Here is a 20,973-nt window from a genome sequence, read left to right on the forward strand (position 1 = left end):
CAATGCAAGAGATTGGACTGTGTTCTCACATTCCCTGTACAATGTATTCTCAGCAATTTTCTTGTTAAAGCACAGAAACTGCTATATGTAACCCAACAATTACATACTGCTGCTATGGAAGCCATAACTCGATGTGAGGGAAGCGGATCTTTAGTTACAACCTACAATTTTCTTTATTTATCCACATCTCACAGGATAGCCAAAAAAACTCGTTGGCTGTCAGAATGGAAATACACACAAACACACACAAATAAGGATTGTGAGGTAGGTGAAAAGTCACCCAGATGGAAACAAACAAAAAAACCTCCAATACCAGAGTTTTGATCATGTGTTTCCCTACCAGCAAGGAAAAGGAACAGAATTTGGTCAGTTAAAGTGGATGGATCTTTAACTTTGTGTAATTGGAAGCCTCTGTGTGTCAGGGGAGGGGAGCTGCTCCCAGCTGCCATTTATGATGAGGATGTCACACATCTCCTCAGGGTCAGAATGTTTGCACCATCAGTTTTAAACACTGAAGAGCCTCAGCAGAGGCTTGCCAGTGAGCCTGTTTGAAGGTATGTACTTATTCTTGTGAAAGCTTTTCCTCCTCTTTTCACTACCCAGAGGCTTCAACTTGTCACCCACTGAAGCTACCTGTGCAGAGCACAGCCTTCACCAGCAGCATTGTGGTGACAGATGGGGTTTGGTTGTGGGGTTTTTGGATGCCTGTGCACTAAACAGCGCAGACTGTTGGATTTGCTCTTCACTAGGGGGTGCCAGGTACCCCTTCAGCAGCTGAGGTACTGCTTGTTCTTCTTTGCTGAGCTGCACCAGCCCAGCCATGGTGCTTGGGGCTCATCTGGTCTTTCCCATCCATCTGCTCTGGGAAGTCTCCCTTTCCTGCTTTGCTCCCATGGAGGTGTGGGAGAGTCTGGCTGGTATCCTTGACTGCCTCCGTGTGTTACACTGTCAGTCATGGGGGACAGAGGGTGATAAAATACACAGGCACCAGAAAGCTTTTTTTAAATGAATTTTTTTAAGAAACTGCATACATCAGAGACAAACAATAATTTAAATACCATGCAGTTTCAGTATGTACAAAAACTAGGACATAGAGATCAGTTTAATTTTTTCTAGTTATTTACATCATTTTCATACAGCCATAATCTGTTAAATTACAATACTGGAAGATCACGATTGACAGCCACCACACTCACTCCTATACAAAGACAATCTATATACATACACTTGGATATCAACTGGAAAATGCAACTGGTGCAGGAGTAACTGGGACACACAGGAACACAGGGTATGTGCCCGTCACCTCCTCTTTGTTTACAGAAGTTGTTCCAAGCTCGAGCAGACTGAACACCTGGGAAAAATAATTTGTCCCCTTTTTCTTTCCTGATTTTTTTATTAGCCTAGTCATCTCCCATGGCTATTTATACAAAGTTATTTTATTTGCAGGCACATTAGGGAGCCCCCATTCATATACAACTATGGGTTTCCACCTTGCCCATCCATTTGTATGAGTGCAAGTTTCACTGCACATGTTGGAAGTGCTCCCCCATCTCTTGGTGTTTGCACTGCACAGGTGGTGCTGTAGAAATAAGGAAGGGTGAGCTTGGTGAGTAGTTGCAGTGATGACAGAATGCAGTGGTTACACATGTATTAGGATGAGATTTATTTGTGTAATGGCCTCACTAAATGGTTTCAGTTAACATAAAATAGCTAAAAGTCTATTATGTTCTTTTCCCCGCCTCTTCCTTCTCTTCTGATAATGCCCAGTGTGTTCACTAGGAATTGGCTAGACCCAAAAGTTGGCCTAACCCATTCCCAGCAAACCTGGGAATGGGTTAAACTTCTTCAGCCTGCAAGTACACAGCCACTGGGGTGGAACGTGGGCAAAAGCCACAATGCCCACATTCCCTCTGAGTCAGAATGTTGTCACCAGGTCCCTGCAACCCTCTGATGTTGAAGTTGTGCCACTATTGGCTTACTCACCATCACTTTTCCCAAACAATCAAAACCTTTTTGTCTAGACGTTTTGGAACTACGTTTTCAATGCCCACCACCTCCCTAGCCACCCCTTAGTCCCCATTTCTACTTCATTATTCCAAAGGCTGCTGAATACAGCAGATGTCAAAATACTTGCACACTTTAAGTATTCAGAATTTGGTAGATATAACAAAAATGCTTCTATTCCTTGATTATTACCTCTGGAGATGGATTACCTCTGGAATAGTCATTTTTGTTCTGTGTTGACTTTTCCATTCTCTAAACCTGGTGTAATTTCTTTATTACCACTATTAATCTCCTTCCAATCAGAATGAGGATGACTCTGCTAATAGAGTCTTAGCAGGAATGCCGTCATTATGTCCTACACATAATCCAGGTCAAAGGAGAGAAATCATGACTGTTTGTTGTTTGGTTTTTTCCCTTTACTGCCAACAGAATCACAGCTCCTTTGCCATGATAGAGATGGCTTTCACAGATCAGAAAACAATTCTCAAGAAACCACGTTTATAAAAAAAGGGACCAGCAGTTCCCCAGTCTGTGTGCAACTTCCCAGGAATGCTAGAGGTGGGCATGCACACCGAGGATGCTGTGCTGTGTTCAGGTCCTGACAGGAACTTTCCTGCTGTGGAATGCCTTTGCAAAGGTTAATTTTGCTAACTACCCAGACCCACTGAAGCTAAAAGCAGATGAAGTGTCAGTTTGGTGATACCACAGTGCCAAACACCTTGTATGGCTTCTTTTTCCTCCCCTCCCCCCTTTTCAGGAATAAGCTCTATTTCCGTCTGGGGAGAAAAATGGCAATTCTTCCACTTCTCTCTGGTGTCTGCTCAGCTAGGAGTTAAGTAAAAAACCCAAATGAAATAAGAAAAAAAATAAAACAAAACAAAAAAAGCATGGTTGCATGGAGCTGCCCTGGGGACAGCACAAAATCGTGGGGCAAGGCTGAGTGTGGGAACTTGCTGAATGGTCAGCAGGGACCTGCCTTGGGCTCACCGGGATGAAGGTGCTGGAGAATGTTTGGCCATCACCCAGGACTTGGCTGTTACTTATCTCAGACACTGCTCAAGGGTTTATTTTGGGTGTCAGACTGGCAGTGTGGGCACTGCTTGGGGCTGTGCCTGTGAGGGACAGTGGCAGTACCCAGAGTGATCATTCCCCTGGGGACTCGAGCACTAACAATGGACAGACAGTAGCAGCCTGCGACTTCCACCTCCCTCCTCTTAATTTTGTTAATAAAAATGAAACAAACCCTCACCTTTCCCTCCCACTAGCCTACCAAGTCCTGTGATTTCTGTCATCACTGCTCCTTAAACAGTGTCCCTTCCATTTCACAGTGATCCTCTACGCCAGAGATGCCAGGGCAGGTGTGAGATCCATGCTGGGAGCACAAGGATTTGTTGTTCTTCAAAACAGCTCTGTTCCAGAGCTCTTTGCTAATCCAGTGCAGTCTGTGCAGTTAAAAGCAGAAAGGCTTTCTTTCCTTGTTTTAAAGCTCTGATGCACTCTCGTACCTTGTGTGCATATGTATATGAATGGATTTATAAACACAAACGGAGGTTTTCATGACAATAACCCCAAAGCAGTGCATTCCTGCCTGGTGGTGCTCTGCCTCTGCTGCATTGAGCTGATAACACTGCACACCGAAGGCTTTCACTACTGATGAACTTCTATCTAAAGCAAGTGCGAGCTGGTGATACAGGGATCACGGTGTGTTTCCTCAGGAATCATCACCCAGTCTGGGAAGCACCAGAAAGCACCTGGTTTTTACTTTCCTTTGATGTTCCATCCTACAACAGCCAATGCTCATTTAATAACTAATAATCCACAGCATTGCAAGGATGCCTAGGGATGAGAATGAAAAGCTTTTGCTTCTCTCTGCTGGAGCCCCAATCTGCGAGGCACTGAGTGCCACCACCAAGCGCAGATGGAGGGCGTCACCCTCGCTGTCGGGGTTTTTGGGGTGGGCTGGGTGCTAGAGCCACTCCATGGGCTACGTGCAGGTCCTTTGGCCATACTCCTGCATCCAGAGGAGTGAGGTGAGGCCTGAGAAGAGGCAGGAGTGTTGGCACTACACTGCACTGCACTTGAGCATTAAATGCTCAAGTGTGAGAGGCATCTCAGCCTGCAATCAGTGAAGGGCAATGTAAGCATGGGACAGGGGGAGCTGGACAGAGAGCACAGAAGAGAGGATAGATACATGGAAGACAGTGAGAAAGGAAAAATTAGTAAAAGAATAGCAGAAACAACTATTCTGTAGTAAAAAACTTTGGCCTCTCTGTTTAAACTGTCAAAGGAAAATAGCTATTGTGGAAGAAAAGGTGTCCTGGAATAATTATCTGGAACTTCTTATAGTCATGTTGCTGCAGTGCTTTCAGCCACTGTCCCAAAACATGGCATAGTAGTGTCCTGTAAGAGCTTGAAAGGAATCCTGACAATGTCTGCCCCAGCTTGCTGGCATTATACTAGTTAAGGACTTAACTCTGGAAGGTGATGGCCTAAGTTCAGAAAAGCACTTAATTGTGTTCAGGATCAATTAAGCCTCTTAGACATATTCTTGAAAGCAGTGAGGCTGTGTGTGCTTCCTTGCTGTAGAGCACACACTTAAGTTGGCAAGTAAACCAGGCCCAGAGTGACCAGCTCTCCGAGCTCTGCTTGGTCAGTTTGTGTGTTAAACCACTATATTAAAAATAAGTTAGAACCAGTAAATTCAGAACACCTCTGAATTGCTGTCCTTATGCCTCAGCTGTGGGTACCAGTGACAAGTCCCACCATCCATAAGAACACCCCAGACTCCTTTTGTTAGGCCAGGTAACACACCTTGTCATGCTTTGCTCAGTGTGAGTTTAGGATCACTTCTTGAGACACCTGATAGACAATAGATATCCTCCATGGAACCTCCCGCCCCTCCTGTTGCGCGTCCCTCTGCAGAGCCGGAGGGGAATCCCAGCCTTTCCTGCTGCTGGGGGCACGTTGGCTCTCACACAGTCACAGGGTTTGGGTGTAAGACAAACTACAAGCGGAGCAGATGCCATGCAGTGACCATGAAGAGAGGGGCTTTTGCTTGCTGGTTCTCAGTGTTCTCGTCACTTACTGCTAATGGGCTCACAGCCGGGTTTAGAAAATTATACTTGAAAGAGACGGAAAACAAACAGTTGCTAGAAGTGAAGCAGCCTTCAGTAGGGAGTCCTGTTCTTCAGGATTTTTCTGCTTGGAAGCTGCATTATGTCTACTGACTGGCTGTAAACTTCTCCTGGGAAAGAAATGCCTTTCTAGTCAGATGATATTCACAGATGGGCTGGCCCATGGAGAGTTTCGCTCCTTCACCATCCTCATAAGGTGCTCTCAGCTTGAAAGGGGTGCTTGGTGTAAGTGCTTTAGTGCCATAGGGACCCATCTTTTGGAGACTTCACCCAGGCCAAGTGATTCCCTGAACATCGTCTCAGGGCTCTCTAGGATTGATGACAGAGGCTTGTCAGGATGAGGGGTGCCTGAAGACAACAATGGTTGCACCACCAGCTGGGCTTGAACACATATGGCAAATCCACATGCCGGGAAAGTCCTATACATAGACGCCAAGTCTTGGCACGATTTCCCACCAGGGGTATTTTCTGTTACTGAAGCTTGAACCAGCAGGTCTGATGATGCTGCAGTACTCATCACGTGTAAATACAATTCTCCTTTTTTTAATATTTATTTTTCTACTTTTTTTTTCTTTTTTTTAAAAAGGCAGTTTGGAAGATTTACATTGTACGTAACAGGGAAGTGAATAATACCAGCACTTATGGTTCCTTTTAGTTATGTTTTGAAGATGGCATAGTAGTCAGGTAGAATTGATCTGCTACGGTCTATGAAACCTAAAACCCAAGGGGAAAAAAAACCCAAGAGAAACAGTAAGATAATATCCTCACACGTATATTGCACATAAAAAAAAATAAATTGGAGAACTAATTGCTACAGTGACACCATTAGGCAGTTCAATTCCTGCAGCACTGACATCAGCCATGCTAGCAAGACCCCAAACAGACAGACACACTTCCTTGGCCCTTGCCAGACTCACAGTTCATAAGCATAAACTGTCTGCACCAAAATCTACAGAGACATTCATACACTTTGGGTCCATCCCATGGGATACCTGAGTGGGCAATAGCAGATCAGCTTGCCCTCTTCCAGGCCACACAAGGCCTGACTCCACAAAAATTCTGCGGTTTAGACAAACCTTATGCTATTCTGCCAGAAAGACTTACATACAGTTTAACCATGATTATTCCTTAATGTTGGAGGCTAAAGAGACAAATGGAGCTAAAATGGCCACCCTTCCTGCAAGGCACCTTGTGTCAAGAGGCCTCAGTTTGTCAGATCTGCAAACACACATTTTTAAGCTTTGATTTTTCACTCTATTATGAATTAATTAACGTGTCCCACTAGTAAAGTGACACTCACATTCTTTGCTCTTGCCACTGCTTAATGACATGAAGAACTCATTACCTTGCTAATGACTTTATAATGGTGATTTATCTAAGTTTATTTAGGGGAAATACTCTCTTTTGTTTAAGCATGCTTCCTTCAAGTGCGTTTTCCCAAAGCCACTTGTGGAACCAGTGAGTCCTGCTGTTCTTCAGGCAAAGCCTTATTCCAGTGTCTGTTATATGCGCTGTGACTCTCTGCCTGGCCCAGAATTACTGAGTCCAAGCTGCTCAGTGGTTTTCAGATACAAACTTTAAATGGCCACTGCTTACTCCAACACTGGAAGAGAAGGAAAATACTGTGCAGAAACCTGTGAAAGCCAAGCAGCCAGACAGGCTTCTGGAAAACTAAACCAGTCTGTGTGTTGTGGGATGCTAAAGGCCTCATGGAATTCAAAGGAGCTCTCAATGGAGCTTGACTACTTGTAGCAACACCCTCTTTAAAACAGCCTCATCCTTTCTACATTTGTCACCTTGCCCTGGAGGAACCAAATGTCCCTCAAAGGCTCAGTCACTGGGGTCAACAGATCTAGGTCAACTGTACAACCTAAGGCTTCTCCCAGACCTTGTGGCTCAGGAGCTGCTGGCTTGTCTCTAGCAGCACTCCGTCACTACAAACCCCAGTGCAACCAGCCTAGCACATGCTAGGATGGAGAAGGGAGATCGTTTCTGCAAGGTAATATATGCATAATACATGCGGTGAATTTTAATATAATTATTAATTTATACACATAAAAATCTTCTAATACAAAATTTATTTTGCCTTAAGCTTTTCTGTATTTTTCCTAAAAGTACCACCTGCATTTTTCATGAGCATGGAACTGATGAACACATTAATACAAGGGCAGCTTCAGTTTTGCGCCAGATCTCGCTGTCACTTGTCTTCAGTACCCAACACTTGTCTTTAAAGTCTGACGTGTTGATTTACAAAGACCTAGCCCATCAGAGAGGACAGTGGTTGGTTTGGGTTCAGTGATAATTAATTCAGTCTCTACTTTTAAAACTAAAAAGAAGCCCAAGGTGTAAATAATGGTGCCTCTCTTACAGCGCGGATCTTGCCATGCCCCAGTGCATCATGCGTGGCCAGGTGTGGAGGACAAGAAGAGAGATCTGTGGGTGGGATCTGCGTGGTGTGGAACAGCTGCACACACAGCAGGGCTCAGTGTGCACTCATTCAGACTTTGCTACGTGCTCTACAAGGGCTCCCTGTCCTCCTTCTGACACCAGCTCTTTTTTAAAATTTTTAATCTCAGAAGAACGGATATGCAGCATGATGACTTAAAAAAAACCCCAAGTTATACTTCATTAAATGGCACGTGCCTGCATAACTCCACATAACGGGGCAGCACGTGTTTGCCTGTGTGAGCTGCTTTTACAGCCTGTAATTCTAAATGTTGTCTAGACCTCATGGTGTGTTCAGTGCATGTTGGAGAAACAGCTGCCAGCTTTGATTTTCTTTTGAAAACAACAGTATTCATTTATAGTCTTAAAAAATTAATCTCTCAGCTTACCTTGTTAGATGCCTACTTAATTCATGAACTTCCATTTCAGAGCTCTTAAATTCATTAAGCTCTTTTCGAATGGCTGCCTGCAAAGGACAAAGAAACTCATAAATGTATAAATGAGAGAGATCAAAATAAGGTCACTTTGTTCTCAAAACAGTATATTAAAAGTAAAGCAGAGAGATAACATTATCAGAGAGACAAAGACAAACATAAAGACTTTAAAATGTGAAAAGGTACAGAGATAAGCATGTTCTAAATCACATAAAGGGAAGAGAGAAATGCTTTGGTGGAATGGCTCAATTTGAAAACGTATCACAGACAATGCAGGTATAGAACCCACTTCTGGCTTATTATGTAAACATTTACATGTACAAAATCCAAATTAGCACAAGCATGAGAAAAAAAGATTCACTGCAGTTTGTGAAACACTGTGATCTGTTCCAGAGCTAGACTGTGACTAGACCCAGCCACAGACTTGTGTTTGAGATGTCTTCTGCCTTTATTGGTCCTGAATTTCCTCAGGTGTTGTTACCTAAAGTGACTGATCTTACTCGGGAAGGAAAGAGGCTCCCTGCCCTCTACTCTGCCTCGGGTGTGCCCCTCTGCCCTGCTCCTCCCTTCTGACCAAGCTGTGCTGTTTATTGAAGTGATTTGACAAATTAACCCAGCAGGAAACCTGCCATGGCGTGGTGGTACTCAGCCTCTGTGGCTTGTCTGTGAGGGGAAAGAAAACCAGGGGGCACTGGCAGGAAGAGAAATATTGAAGAATAAAAAAACAGAGGAGGTGATTTGGAGTGACTCAGCTGCACGGTAGAGATGGTGCTCAGCAGAAATGGTTCAAGTCCCAAGCTCGGGGTCAAGAGCTCTGACAGCTCTGTGATATTTGTTGTTCACAAGTGGTTTCACTGTGAGCATTTGGAGGGGATGTACGAGGTGTCGGCTGTGGCCAAATGCTCCCATAGGTCCGAGGTGTGTGCACTGCCTTTCTGTGTGATGCTGAAAACATTAGAATCAGAGGTGGAAAGGGGGTGCTCCAGTAAGTGGTACTGGTGTCTGTCAGGAATTTTTCTCAGTGAAGGAAATCTAAACCATTATGAGTAGCACAAGCCCAAAACAGGACTTTTGCAACAGCCACTGCTGGAGTCAGCAACTACCTTTGCTTTGACAAACCCTAAGTGATGGATTCTGCAAGTGTTTTTGTACAGAAAAGCCCTTTCTGCTCCTTCTCCACAGCTTTGGTTTCTTATTTCCCTTAGAAGTGCCTGTCAGGCACTGCCTCATCCATCAGGACAGAGTGATGGCTATGCAGCAGCTCCTGGGCTGCCTTCAGCAGAGCAATCTGCCACTGGAGTGACTGTGAAGGAGGCCACAGGGGTGGCTGACTCCCACAGGGACTGGGATCTATTCCCCCCTCCATCCCTCATCTGTTGGAGAGATGCAAAAATGCCCTTTTCCTGCCCCTAAGAGTCAGACCTGCTAAAGACAAACTCTGACTCAAGGCAGTTCCCTCCACCCAGCACACTGAGCAAGATTTACTGGCAAACAGAAAAGCCTATTGCTAAAATCGGTTTTTGCAGTAAATCTAGTCTGTGCTGACCAATGAAGACAGCTACTGAATCACAGCTCTGGAAGAAAATAATCCTATCTGGGATGATGCGGCTTTGTTTCAATTTCTCTGGCTGTTTTTTCCAACAGTGGACATGGTGTGGAGGAAAAGCAGGTCACCTGAATGACAGAAATCAGAATACTGCCCACAGGACCCAAAAAACCCCAATCTATCTGCTTCCTTATGCCATAAAAGGCATTAATATTAGAGTGACAAACATCTCTTCTTCTGATGGTGCTTTGCTGAGAAAAGGTTGAAGGGCTTAACCCTTTTCTCTGACTACTGAACTTGCACATGCATTATAACAAAAGAAAAAGACACAAATACTCTGCCTCAATACTAAACTCTTTACTAGGTTACATTTAATAGTGGTATTTAATGCTTGTTCTTTTCAGAGACGTAGGATGAGAGATCAAATCTCCATGCCCAGCTGAAGTTTCTCCATGCCTTTCATCCCAGACAGGGATCTCTCAAAGGCTGTAGAACCAGTTGGGAGATTTATTCCCTCCTTCATCTAATAATTAAGAGAATAAAGCTAAGTCAGTTGACTAATATCTTGTCAAACATGGTGAGGTAAATGAGAAAAGCTAATTTAACCCAGTATATTATGGACTATAGGCAGTCCTGAGGAAGTTTTTATTTTATTTTCAGATCAGTTTATGCTACATTAAGTTAACCAAAGCTAAACTGAAAAAAAAAATCCCTCTATCAAGGAGGAGAACAACAAAACTATACAAGTCCTTTAGTTCAATTATACAAGTATAATATATATATTTTGTGAATAAAACCAAGAGCACCATGGATAAGTGGTGTGGCTGGAAACTCTGCTAAAACTCCAAACATTGGACATCATGTTCTCCATTGCTGAATGAGTGAGTTCCATGGCAAAGAAGTAGTCAAGGCTTGAATCCAGGTATCTGAAAGTCTTTCAAATTAAAAGGGGATCATAAAGTGACTATAAGATTCATGACTGAATCACTGAGCCTCATAGTCCTCACTTCTTACAATGTTCATAAAATATTTTAAATATTTTTTTCTGAGGTCCCATTAAGACCTCAGAATATGACTGATATATTTTGCCAGCAACTTAATCCCTCTGCCATCAATGTCTACACCAGAGACATTATTTGGTGGAAGTTCCACCAGTGCTCAGAGGGCAGTGCCATTAATATCAAAGTGTGCCTTTTTTATATATGCAGGTCTTGTGTGATTTCAGTTCAGTGCTTAAAATACTCTGTGGCAGAAATCCTGAGCAAATATCCCTGTTGTAACACACTAGAGAAAAGTGACTCTGGCTTTGGAGGGATGGAGGTACCTTTGCCAAATTGACCTGCTGGCATTTTCACACCCAAGCCTGCCCTGTCCTGGCACAGCCATTCTGGCACACACTCCTGTCTCACTGCTCTGCTAAGTCTTGCCAGAGCTCTCAGCTGGCAGCATAATGTGGTAAGACCACAACTGACAAACAAATAACAGGGCTGTCATCAAGACCTTTCTTCAAGGGGCTTGGGATTCCTTCCCTGCTGGTTTCCATGCATACAAAAACCTTCTTGCCAAAGATTTCAAACAAACAAACAAACCAACCTCATGAATGGAAAAAAAAACACAGGTGTGTTGGAAAGGGATGTCAGGTAGATGTTTATTCCTTGACAGCCATGGGATCTGTGGGACCCAAGGGATGCTGTTTGCCATGCCGTGCTCTGGCTGTTTAGGCCATGGCTCTCCCAGAGTTGCTCCACTTACTTTGTCGGCGGCTGTGAGTCGTGTCCAGGGTTTGTCCGCCCTCCTGTCATAGTCCTGCGCGTCTGCCACTTCCACGTAGTCACTGAAGCGGATGAGGATCTTCCTCTCACGTAGCTCTTCTACTGTGGGCCTTTGACTCAGCTGCAGGTTTGAGGAAGGAATGGAAAAAGACATCAGGACTTTGCTTTTTCCCTGCAGAGTGCTGCTTGGGGATTTATTTTAGTGCAACCGCCATTACAGTAATAACAGGGTTCAGACATTCCCAGTGCTTTGTTTTTGTCTGCCTTTCACAGAATTGCTACCTGGGAAATGCTCTCTTGTTATAAGACCTTGAATATCATCTCACCTTGCTGCCAGAGCAGCCCACTGTTCTTTGGGAAGCTGCTGTGGCTGGAGACCCCAGTTGCCAGCTGAGGTTGATCACTCTTGGCAGAAATGAGATGTAAGGCAAGAAAGTCTCCTAGTGCACTGATGTCCCGGGAAGAGACAAAGATACAACACTACTCTAAAATGACCTGCACGGGCTGTGCACTTTCCAGCATTCTGGTGCTGTTGTCTGTACTTTTGCACTGCCTGGGAAGAATTAGGCCAAGGCATGGAGTGGCTTCTGCCCTGAATTACATGCAAAAGATAAAAACCAACTTTCTTTACCATTCTGATATTCTGCAGATCTGTCCTTACCTCCAGAAAAGGCAGGCAGGATGATTAGTGCTCATTGAGCTTTTAACTGTATCTATTGACAGCTGTGGTTTGTATCACAGCCTATTTGATTATTAAAATCTTATGTTGCATACTACAAGCCTAAAGAAATGGCAGTGGTGGATTGTATCATGTCATGAGAGCATCTTCATTGTTTCAAGCATTTCTTTCAAATTCCACAGCAGAACAGGCAGCCACAGTGGAAAACTCCTCTTAAACTGGTGTCCTGATACCCATGTGGCGCACAGCCAGTTACATGGGCAGGGACAGCAGTTGGCTTTCAGGGATCAATTCTCCTTGGATACACAGCATGCTGGTGAATGTCAAAAGCAATTACACGATCGTTTCTGAAGGTGCTACATAAATGTGTGCATGTGGCTGTAGATTAGCTGAAAAGTTTCACTGTTAGAGCAGAACATTTGTAACCAGGATACATCAGGAAAAATAATATCCTGATAACAATTTCCTACAGTGTATCATGCTCTTCCCACTCACTAGAAATAGAAGTGTTTAAAATACTTTACCCTTGTGAAGGGTGAAGGATCTAAATATTTAATAAAATGCTTGAGATTCTATTCTGCAACATTATTTATGCCCCTGAATCCACCTATCTTCCAAATGAAGTATCTCAGTTTCCTGCATTTCATCTTCCAGGGAGAATTGAGCTTTAAAACAGCCAGGTTACCAAGTGAAGGGTGAAAAATCCCTTCTTTCTTCAGCACTTGGGTGGAGCTCCACTGCCCTATTCTGCATCTGGCTGCAAGCCTGTGTGCCTGTTCTTGGCACGGTTGGTTGTCTTCCTCTTCTCTGTTTAGAAAAGATGAGGCAGCAGTGGGGCTGCACTCCTGACACCAGCATCCCTGAGCATGCACACACAAATCGGGTTCAAACACCTCATGTGGAGAGTTTGCAGAGCTGCACTAATGTCCTGCCTGTGAGATGCTCAGGAGAACAGGAATGAGGATGGAAGAAAGATGCACTGACTCTTGTGCCAGTGCTTCTGCTGTGATAGAGTCCTGAAATCCATGGCTGGTATCACATAGTTCATGTGTAGCCATAAATCTACATATATTTCCATATATAAATACATGCACACAAAATATATTCAGTACATTAAACCAAAGTGCCAATCTGATCATGCTAAGTGTAACGAGAGAGAAAACCTTGCTAAGTCATTTTCTAAAAGCCATTAATTAAGGGCTACATTATTTGAATGGTTAACAACCTTCTCTGCCTTTTTCTCACAGCATTGCAGAGATTTCTTGTGACCTTCTAGGTGTAAGAGTCTTGCAGCATGTTTGGACTGCCCAGAGCTCCCTTAACTCTTGAATAGCTGGGGAACCAGCTTTGCAGGACAGACTGTAAGCAGCCCCACTGCAGGTGTCAGTTCAATGTGTGTCCACCCTCAGGGCACAGCTCATCTGAGATCTCACCTAGCAGTTTATTTTTATGGCCTGTGATCTGTGGTCTCTTGGGTCTAAACTGCTTAAAGCTACAGAATCCTTATCAAGCAGCACCTGAGAATGACCTCTTCTAACAGGCAGAAAGACTAGGGCACATTCTAAAATTACAGGACAAGGACATGGCCAAGGGCACCATGCAATTGTCTGCACAAGGTGTGGTGCTCCAGTCAGGGAGAAGGGGTTCTTACTGATCCTTTTTAATTTGTTTCAGGTAATGTCAAAGGGATGTACGTGCATGAGTGTGTCTGGGCTTTTTCTGTGTGCACTACCTGGGCATTTACATTTCTATGTACCTGCTTGTGAAGTTGTGGGAACTGAGGGAGCAGGCGGTGAGTGACTAATTATATGAGTGTGAACCAGGGTAAAATTCCTTTTCAAAATAAATGGATTTGTATTAATGCAAGAGCAGTAAATGAGGACAGGACCTCTCATGCCTTGTCACAGGAGGTCAAATTCTCTTCTGTATATTCTGGAGCACTGTAGATACAAATGGGCATTTCCCAGGCTTTGATATTAAGGCAATTTGAAAGGGAATGTTTAACACATCCCCCTTTGTCCGTGGCATGTGAAATGAAGTAAAACCAAGCACTCCTACCAGGTAAAGTGGAGAGAGACTTACTGTTGCCAGTCTGCTCTTGGGATATAGTCAAATGCAAAATGCTGAGTTTGTGCCACTTCAGTCACAAAAAAAAGCTTATCTTAGCATGTCATCATTGCCTGCTCTGTTTCCTCATTAAAATGTTACAGTTGTAATTTAAGGAAGAAAACAAGCAGAAAAATTACAAACCCTAACCAGCACCCCTCCTCCTCCTCTGCTCCCCACCTGCTGCAGTAAAGACTTAGGAGCAGGATGTGATGGAAATGCCCTGAAGACCTTTCCTTCTGACTATAAATGCAGTTTATCCAAATTAGCCAGTAACCTTTTCTTCTTCTCTGACCTTTCTCCTCCCTGCTGCCTCTCTCTCACCTCTCTCTGATGAGTCCCACCTCTCTCAAGAGTTCATTATTTTCAACAGCCTTTGCTGATGCAAGCCAGTGAAGGTCAGTTAAAGAAAAGCTTGAACATCTTCAAGCAGGGGAGATATTTCCCAGAGAGTCACCAGTAAACAGAGCATTTAAATTGGACTGGGGCAAAAATTTAACAGGAGCAAAGATTTCAGATTATGGCACGGATTTTAAGAAACAGCCACACCTCTTCAATTTGATAGTCAGTATTACAACTCTGAGAGATTTCCTTTTAGAGCTAGACCTCTGAGAAAATAAGCTATTGGCAGTGGGGGGATAGGAAGCAGTAAACAGCTCTGGGGATTGGGAAGCATGGTGCCATTTAAGAGAAGAGAATGTAGGAAAAGAAGAGTTCTATTCCACTTTCCAAGTGATTTGTAACATGTTCTGTTAATCCAGGCTACAATTCTCTCTCTGTAATGGAAGTCCTCAGGGGACATTCAGGCTTGTGTTAATTGCCTTGGTCCTTGGCCAAGTTTGGTCATGGTTCAGAGAAGATAGAAGTAATTCGTGGGGGCCCACATCTCCCTGTGGACGTGACCCATCTGCAACACTTCCAGAGGGCTTCTGCACGGTAATATTCTTTGAATGGACTGGAGGTCAAGACCAGTGCCCAGAGAAAAAACCTTCCTAATCCACACGTCCCTCCACTCAAATGACGCAAGTCCGTGCGCCCAAAGGCACTCGGTGGGCCTGAGGGGAAGGGAGAGAGAGGACGGGGGGCTGGGCATCTCAGGTGACAGGCAAACATGCTTCCACTCTCCTTCCTCGGAGAGCTGCTGAGACACTTAGCCAACAGTATTTTGTTATTTGAATGGTAGCTGTTCCTCACCCCAGTTAATGTGGAATTAGATGAGTCGGAGAGGATGGAAAATGCTAAAAGGGGCAGCTCGCTATAGATCACCTGATTTCTTTATAATGTTGTTTTTTTAGAAATTGCCTGTCCAGATGATGAATTCAACTGGATATTTATTGCTGACTTTAATAAGGCATCTAGACCTAGCAAGGTAATCTTACTTATTACAGCATGTCATGTTACAACTTATCATCATAACACTGTAACAAAATGTCAGTGCTGACTGAATTTTAAGAACAGCTTTTTTATGGATGGAGTGGGTTCTTCCCTTGGAATTGGAATGTTGCCACCAAAAAAACTGGGGACAGTAGCAGTTTCTGTACTGCAAGGTCAAAAGTCTCATCAGTGGCTTCACAGAACCCACTTCCCTTCTTATATCCCAACTACAGATGTTTTCAAAAGAGGTAACATGGCAGAGTTTCCTTATGTTGAATTTACCCTGTGGGCACGTGTGTGCTTGAAAACCCAGTGCAAACAGAAAGGGCTGCTGGGCAACACACTTGCTGTGCTCAGTTTAACTTCTGCTTGGTCTGGGGTTTAAAATCGTTTGGTACTAAGACTTCAGTACAAACCGACAGAAGGAGCTTGCCACTCTGCTGAAAACACAATGACACATCTGGGACAGGCTCATGAAACACACAGCTGGGGAATAACAACTATTTTTGCAGGATTTACTCAGTGGCTGGCATTTCTAGTTGTTATCTAAAACACTCACACATTTTAGTCACTTCTTTTCTCCAGTGGTTTCTGAGCTTTTATGATGGTATGTTTGGTAGGTGAGAACAAAACCTGTTGTTAGATTAGCCCTGCAATTCTTTCATTAAAATTACACGTGTCACTAGAACAATTTACAACAGTTAAAAAAGATGATCCAAATCAAACAATGTTAAGTCGTGTTGGTATGCACCTCAAAAATGTGGGGGAGAAAAATCTTTACTAGAGAGGAAGCCAGAAAAAAGACTAAAAGGTATGTGACCAGGAACAGGGGTGTGAGCATTAAAGAGCCAAATGCCAGGGCCTTGGACTGATGCAGCTTTCCCTGTTGTTCCTACATAAAAGTTCAAACAAGACAAAGCAAGAAATATCCCAGAAAACTGCTGAGGTTTGGGAGCAGACACTGATGTGAAGCAGTGGCAGCCTGGGTGCTTTAGCTGAGCTGTGGCCTCTGCCTGTGACAGATGATTCCTGTGCTCTGCACCTTTCCTACAGGAAAAGGATGGCAAGGATGGGAACCGTGTGGCGATGGCACCGGCTCAATCAGCAAGCCCTCGCTTCTTAGGCGACACATTGGGCATGGGGAGCTTTGCTCTTATCTATAACAGCTGCTTCTCAAATGGCATCAAGCTCTGCACTGGATTCCTGCACGTGTTTACCCTTCAGCGTACAGGGAAATTGAAAGCCTGGTAAAATGGTATTTCCAGCCTTTGCTCAGAGCCTCAATCCCATGAAACATCTGCAATGCAGTTAGGATCTTTTCTTTCAGGCAGTGCTAAGAGGGAATGCAAAATCATCCCTGTCATCGTGGTGAGGAATAGAAGTGTTTTACAAACAATATTATGGCTCTCTAGCTCCTGCAGACAACAGCAGTATCCCCGCACTGGTGACCAAGAATTCTACCTATTTACATGAACTGAGAATAAGGCATGAGATTTTTAACTGTGGTAGAAAGCAATTCAGTTCTCAGAATGTAACCTTTCCACATATACTTAGAGACCTTTCCTTGTTATTATTTATGCCATGAAAGCTGTGATCACATAGGTCAAAAAAACTAAGCCATCTAAAATTGTACAGAAAGGGAATGGTGCTGCTTCACAACTATGTGAGTTTTTAGAGGGCTTTCTTTACCCTTGGAGATAGGAAATATGTCAGTGCTGAAAGAAAGTTAATCTGCAATAGCAGGATGGATTGTTCACTGTGTATGTTTGGGCATCCGTAGACATTTATGCCAGCTGCAAAACTGAATGGGTACATCTGAAATGATTGTTCTTCAGTTTTAAGAGTAAATGACTTTTGAATCAAGCGATGCTATTTTGTTTGTCCTTCCCTGCCAATACAAGATTGTTTTCTGCACTATATGCTTTTTCATAAATGCTTGTCTCTATTTAGTTTAAATGCCTCAATTGACAACCTCCCTTTCCAGAAAATGTTTAGCTTCCAGTTTTATGAGTTTTTTTTTTTGTGGAATTTTCAAATCAGCATTGCTTTAACTTTGCTTTCTGTAATGGCTACAGAACCCATTACATTTACAAGAAGCAGTGGTCCTTGTAAATGCTGATCTTTATCCTTCACTGTTCCAAACTCCTTCAGTTATGAAGACTAGATCTTTTTTCCTGTTTGAAATGTTACCAGCAGCAGCCTGCAAAGTGGTTTCCTTTGCTCTCTGTGGACTTACACCCTGCAACATTGCTGATTTCTTTTAAAGATTTTTTGGTAAGACTTGTTTCACACTCTACTTTTGAAAATGGTGCTGAAGAAAAGGAAAAAGACAAACAACTGTGCAGTAGGGAGAAAGTTACAGCAGTGTCATAATAGGATCAAAGTTGCTTCTCACCTTACGTGTTAATCTTCTCTTAATCTCTCGTTTTTCCTCCTGCTCCTCTTGCTCATTCCGGGCTGTAAAAGATTTACAAGGATCTCAGACTGTGGACTTATCAGGCATGCACCATTTGCAACAAAATAAGCCTTTCCATCAGTAAGTGTATTAATGTTTCAGGACCTCTCTGATGCACAGTATGTCCCTCTGGGGCTGGTGAACGTCCTCGATCCGTAGCTACTGCGCTTCTTCACACGCTTCATAACACATCTACAGCTTCCTTCCTTTCCCTGTGTTGGCACCTCTTCGTGTGTGTCACTTTCTAGAAGGGCTGGGCAGCAAGCCAGCTCTTCAAAAAATGTTATCTCCTGGCCCACAGGCCTGGTGGCCTCAGGGGGCTCAGCTACGATAGGGCTGGATTCTGCAAGGTCAATGGTTGGAAAAGAAATCCATGCATTTTTTTTCCTCTGCAGAATAATTTCTTGCAGCTACTTTTTGGAGATAATAGAAAAAACCCTTTGGAACAGAGGTGCCAGGCAAATCGTGCAACTTCCCATGGCATGAGCAGAGTTGAGGAGGGTGTGTTCTTCCATCATGAGCCTTCAAAGTATCACACTGGAGCACAAAAGCTCATCCTAGGTCAATTAACTTCCAACATTAAGCCAAAAGATCATGTGCTACAAGTTCTTACCAGGGCGTACCTCAACTCTTCTCCCCAATCACATTTGAGTACACTAACTCTTCTTCAGCTTAGGACCAGGCTGTCATGCATTGTCTTTGCATTCACCTTTACCAAAAGTTACTAAAATCCCAGGCTTCCAGGTACTCAGCTTCTCAATAAGTTAGGATCTGTCTCCACTGCTTCACTGATAGCTGAAATGCTCTTTATTTTCATCATGCCAGCACATAACAGGTGAGAGCAAACACAACTCATCAGCTTTTCCGGAAAGTACTCTGTGCCCCTGCTGGGATCCAGTTCTTGCTCAGCTAGGACTAGCTGAGGGAGGATTAACTCTCTGCAGGGGACATTTTGGACCTCAAAGGCCAGCTGAGGATAGGTGCCTTGATTTAATCGTTAAACTTTGGACTGCACTAAACTCAAGGGGGCATCCCATGTTTCTCTCTGCTGGTCCTGCAGATGGAGCAGGCACCTCCTGCAGAGCAGCACTAACAACCCACCAGCCACAGCTTCTTCAGCTGTGAGAGCACAAGCCAGCACTCTCACTAGAAAACTGGAGCTTTCCCCACACAGGAATGAGACCTAAGGTTTAGAGCCCACAGACGCCTCTGAGAAGGTGAGGAGGGCTAGGTTGGAAAGCAGGTTTCTCACTGCCCAGGACCGACAGTGCTATCACAACTGCTCACTGACTTCAGCAGGACTGGGAAATCTCCACTGAAGTGGACAAAGAACCTGTCAATGTTATGATGTTTCACACTACACTTCTGATCTTTAAGTGCCATTTTACCAAGAATACTGCTTATATTTTCAGAAGGAAAGAAACCAGTAGGGGACTAAAAAGAACACAAGACAGCAAGGAGTCACAACTGTCTTTTTAAGCAATCACTGGAGTACCTACACTGATAAATGTAGTTTTCCTCTTTCAATGGTTTCTGTTCCTACTGGGCTGGATACTCTTCTAGCAATTGATCCTCTAGCAATTTTTTTCTTCTCTTTATGTCTCAAATTTGGAGGAGTTGGTCCTGCAAATGCTTGCTTTCAGACACAGCACTAACTAAATAGAATCCACACAGAGTCAGGGAGAACTGCAAGCAGCCAAGGAGTTATGTATAAAACTTAGTAATGGCTACTCATTTTTGTCCTTGGCATCTGATGTTTTTCTCCTGCCCTCACTCTCAGCCCAGCCACCCACTTTCAGAGACAGCCAAGCAGGCTTAAGACTTCAGGCAGGTAAAAGCTGGAAAACAGGAATATATTCTCCTTCAAAACTAGAAAGTGACTTTGTTTTAGCCTATTTCTTTGAAGTTAAGTCATGCCAATCTTGTGAAGCTAAAGAACTGATGCTTTATTTATCTTAGGTGTTCAGGAGATTCTCTGTTTCTCTAAACCTGTGTGTCAGGGTGATGTAGGTGCAATTTTCACACCTGATTTCTGTGCCAGTGTGAAATGTCCTCCAGTACAGTTTGAGGCATTCAGAGACCACCTAACCATAATTTTTGTGAGGAATTTATATGACCCTGAATGTGCCAGGTTGACAACTGATTACTTGTACCCACCTGTGAAGTGGCACAGGGGTGGTGCATGACGGGGGATCGAGGAATCTTTCCCTATATACTTGGACAGCAAGTATAGTTGCAAAGTGTTCTTTAGTCTTCAGACTAACCCTGCAGGCCTGGACTCTTCCCACTACATGCCCCTGACCTAAAAATGAGTCAGTGAATGGGGTATACTTCAGTGAAGGAGACCCTACAAGAAGCAGGTGTCTCTGCTGTTTCCTTGCTGTGGCTGCTGTGATTTCACTGTTGCCATCAGCAAGTTGCAGAACTTGCAATGGATGCTTTGCCCTTGTAAAGATAACTCATAATTATTGCAGTAGCACAGACCTAGGAAGCATTCAATTAATATATAAAGACCAGCTGTCCAACCCCATTTTGCCTAATTTTTTCCCATCAGCATGGGCAGTAGCGCAGTTACACGTGTAACAGGAACATCATGGTACCAGACACAACATTTTCATCAGGGAGATTTCAGCTCTAACTGCAGAGAAAATCCTGTTTAGTCTACTTGAGAGTGTGGTAGCTTTTCTTTCGTGTTTGTGCCGGCTCTGGGCTGGGCTTTCACAAATTGCTTGACTTGCCTATGCAGAGAATTTATAGTCTTTTTATTAGCACTTCCTGAGTCTCTTTCTACACTCCATTATATTTATTATAATGCTCCTTCTCAGAATTCTAGAGAAATTACACAAAATGATGTACAAATCAGAAGATATTTATATTTACTTGTTTAAGTATAGAATATGTTTATGCTTTATTTTTTAAATTATGTAACAAATTTAATTTTTTTCTTTCCTGCTGTGGTTCACCAAAAGTTGGAATGCCTTGGAAATACCACGTTACTCTTTCCTGTAATTCGGAAGCTGTTCA

At 43.6% G+C, this 20,973-nt stretch overlaps 1 protein-coding gene across 10 annotated transcripts in view; it reads right to left on the reverse strand.

The window, feature by feature from the left end:
* Positions 1-1,101: 1,101 nt before the first annotated feature.
* Positions 1,102-20,973, reverse strand: part of PHACTR1 (phosphatase and actin regulator 1) — a 300,542-nt gene continuing 280,670 nt past the window's right edge. For 9 of the 10 annotated variants that reach the window (XM_064424383.1, XM_064424373.1, XM_064424357.1 and 6 more), the window contains 4 exons: positions 17,890-17,951; positions 11,316-11,456; positions 7,973-8,049; positions 1,102-5,852 (listed from right to left, as the gene is read on the reverse strand). In XM_064424383.1, coding sequence (XP_064280453.1) covers positions 5,837-5,852; positions 7,973-8,049; positions 11,316-11,456; positions 17,890-17,951 — 296 coding nt within the window. In that variant the 3' untranslated portion in view covers positions 1,102-5,836. The remainder of the gene's footprint in view (positions 5,853-7,972; positions 8,050-11,315; positions 11,457-17,889; positions 17,952-20,973) is intronic. The other variant, XR_010364616.1, reaches the window with a different exon arrangement.

Source organism: Passer domesticus, chromosome 1 (genome assembly GCF_036417665.1).
Source record: "Passer domesticus isolate bPasDom1 chromosome 1, bPasDom1.hap1, whole genome shotgun sequence".
Lineage (NCBI taxonomy): Eukaryota > Metazoa > Chordata > Aves > Passeriformes > Passeridae > Passer > Passer domesticus.